The 2,786-nt window shown below is 39.1% G+C and overlaps 1 protein-coding gene across 1 annotated transcript; it reads right to left on the reverse strand.

Moving 5' to 3' along the window:
• Position 1: 1 nt before the first annotated feature.
• Positions 2-786, reverse strand: LOC107876982 (putative late blight resistance protein homolog R1A-3; the record flags this gene model as incomplete). The annotated part of the gene is given in 1 exon segment (XM_047396650.1): positions 2-786. A coding segment is annotated over 1 exon segment (553 nt), but the record flags the coding sequence as incomplete, so codon positions are not given.
• Between the last annotated feature and the right edge of the window lie 2,000 nt (positions 787-2,786).

Below are 2,786 nucleotides of genomic sequence, written 5' to 3' on the forward strand. Positions count from 1 at the left end.
GCTGCCTCATCTTTGCTGTAGACTTTGTCATCGATTTTGATTATAGATTGAAGAAGACTTAGCAGGATTTCTCTCACATTATATTCTTTAGATATAGTAGCCCAAGCACGAACATCAAATCGGGACTGAATCAAAGGATGGTTAAAAACTTGTTTTGCTAATGTTGTCTTGCCAATGCCTCCCATCCCGACGATTAAGATGATATTTAGTTCGTCGGAAGAGCCTCCTCTGAGTTCTTCAAGCACCCTTTTCTTTTCCTTGCCACGTCCCACCATATTGTTCGTAACTTCCAGATTAGGTAATTTTTCTGTACTTGTATCTCGTGCCAAGGACCACGTTGATGCTTGTCTACCTTTATGATCTTGAAACTTTTTCGACTCTTCTTGGACACGGTCAATGTCCTTTGCTACTTGTTGCAAGCTCTCACAAAGTTCCTCATTTGCTTTTCCTCTCCGCGTTTCAGCTTCTGCTATCATTGCTTCTCTTAATCCAAATTCAATTTTGTCTTCAGCAGCATTCGCAAAACCTTTTATCTGCGCTTCCAAATCTGTCATTGCCCCATAATTACTGATTTGTTTCTCGGAGTTCTTGAGAAATGCTTCTATAGAACTCACTTTCTGATGAAGAGCTACAATTTCTTCTGTGATAAAAAGCAAGGTATAGCATTGGCGAATCAGACGTCAACAGCAGTTCCATTGTTCTTACAAGAGATGCTATACTCGCGTAGGCCATATCTATTCTCCTGCTTCCAAAATGCAATCACGACCTGAAAGCTGCAAGTTGCAGGAGCCCGATAGTATTAAAATAACACGATTCACAAAAACAGCGAGGAAAAATTAAGAAATCAGGCTACTTCAGTCTGCACTCTTCACTATCTCAATTTCTTAATCGTATATGTTACAGACTTTATGTCTACTTCATATTCATGTCAGCATCACCTACTTTACTACACTTCACCGGTCTAAGAAAACATTGCGCAGATGGTGGAAGAGGAGCTGTATGATGTTCATAGATTTCTATTAGCTAGTTGCGAGGGCCAATACGACAAGGACTTGGTTGAGCGATAGCTGGCCAAAGAAAGAGGGACAGAAGTGGACAAAGTTGCGGAGAACTACTGGCGTTCTATGAGTGGCGTTCTAGGTGTCTTTGGTTTGTGAGTGTATGTTACTACTAGGTGGGTGTCCTATTCCTTATTTCTTAGTTCCTATTTTCTTATTTCGTGTTGCCCTTATTTCTCGTATTTCGTATTGCTTTGATTTCTATTTTATCATTTCTTACTCTTTATTTCTCTTATGTCATCCATCCCCTTGTTTAGTATTCTTTATCTTGAGCCGGGGCTCTATCGGAAACAGCCTCTCTACTTCTTCAGAGGTAGCAGTATGGACTGCGTACATCTTAACCTCCCCAGACCTCACTTTGTGGGATTACGCTGGGTTTGTTGTTGTTGTTGTTGTTGTTGTTGTCATACGCTTTGACAGCCCTAGTGTCCAGGTTAGCTTGCACATACCTCGACTAGTTCCACTAAGTACCTGCAACCTCCGACCAACACAAGTACCAGATAACTATGTCCCCAAAGGCTTTGACATGTACGAAGAAATCGCCTAGTGTTTTTAACCTCTCACTGCGGCTTAAAACTAGACCTCATGGTTCTCGACTCAGTTCATTGACCACTGGGCCACACCCTCGAGTGGGTGCCAATGTTACTTCGATGGACTTAGACTGATGTGAGAGACCAGGATGTTATATTGGAGCTGTTGACATTAATAGGTACTGCATATTTTTAAAGGATCCGAGCAACATAGGTTATAATAGATGTGAATCGATAAATACCAACTAGTGCTACAAGAAATACTCTCAAGGAGAAAAATATACTAAAGACACATGAATATGAGTTGTTTCAAGCAACAAATTAATGAAGCATAAAAGAAAATTGCATTAACTCTAATGGAGATTGAAAGGTGAAATTGTGTCTGCAATCAAGTTACACAAAATAAGTTCTATATGAGAAAAAAAGAGTTGACTTTAAAGAAATGGGATGACAACTCCAATAAGTTGACCTTGGGATTTGTGTCTATCAAGGAAAATACTCTCTCCGTCCCAAATTGGAATGGCACATCTATTAAGAAAGCAATAATTGGTAATGTAATTTTACCATTTTATTCCTCTTAATTGTGTCTTGATGGTACTCCTCTTTGCAACATTTTTCAAGAATGCTAATAACAAGGAGTAATCAATTACACTAAGGGTATAATGAAAAAAAAAATTGTCTTGTCTGATAAGTAAAAAAGGACAAGTAAAATGGGACATCAAATTAGGAAATTTGGGACGGGTAAAATGGGACGGAGGGAGTATAATATTATAGCTCATCTGTTTTTAACCCTGCCTGCTTGTATTTTACCACATAGTTACTGCCCCAGGTAGAAAGCGACGGCGGAGACGTTGACTTAATTGACGAGTTATTCAATTAAAAGATTGTCAGTTCGAGTCACCAAAGAGGAAACCATTGTGATCGGTGGCATACACAAGACTTCTTGTTGTGAACCCGGATATCATAGATAATACTTATGAGCCAGATAATTGGACAAAGGTTGGCCAAGCTATTGGGTCAGGGTCTAAACCACAAAGAAGCCAAAGAGTTAGCCAGCCCAACAAGAGGTTTACGTGAATTATGATTGTTAATAGAACTTTATTGAAAGGAAGAAAGGCTAAGGTTTACAATATAATCTGAAAAGCCTGAAACTAACTAAACAAAAGTAGGCTATATATACATAGCCAATAACCTAAAG

This window comes from Capsicum annuum, chromosome 9, assembly GCF_002878395.1.
Source record: "Capsicum annuum cultivar UCD-10X-F1 chromosome 9, UCD10Xv1.1, whole genome shotgun sequence".
NCBI classification, from domain to species: Eukaryota; Viridiplantae; Streptophyta; class Magnoliopsida; order Solanales; family Solanaceae; genus Capsicum; species Capsicum annuum.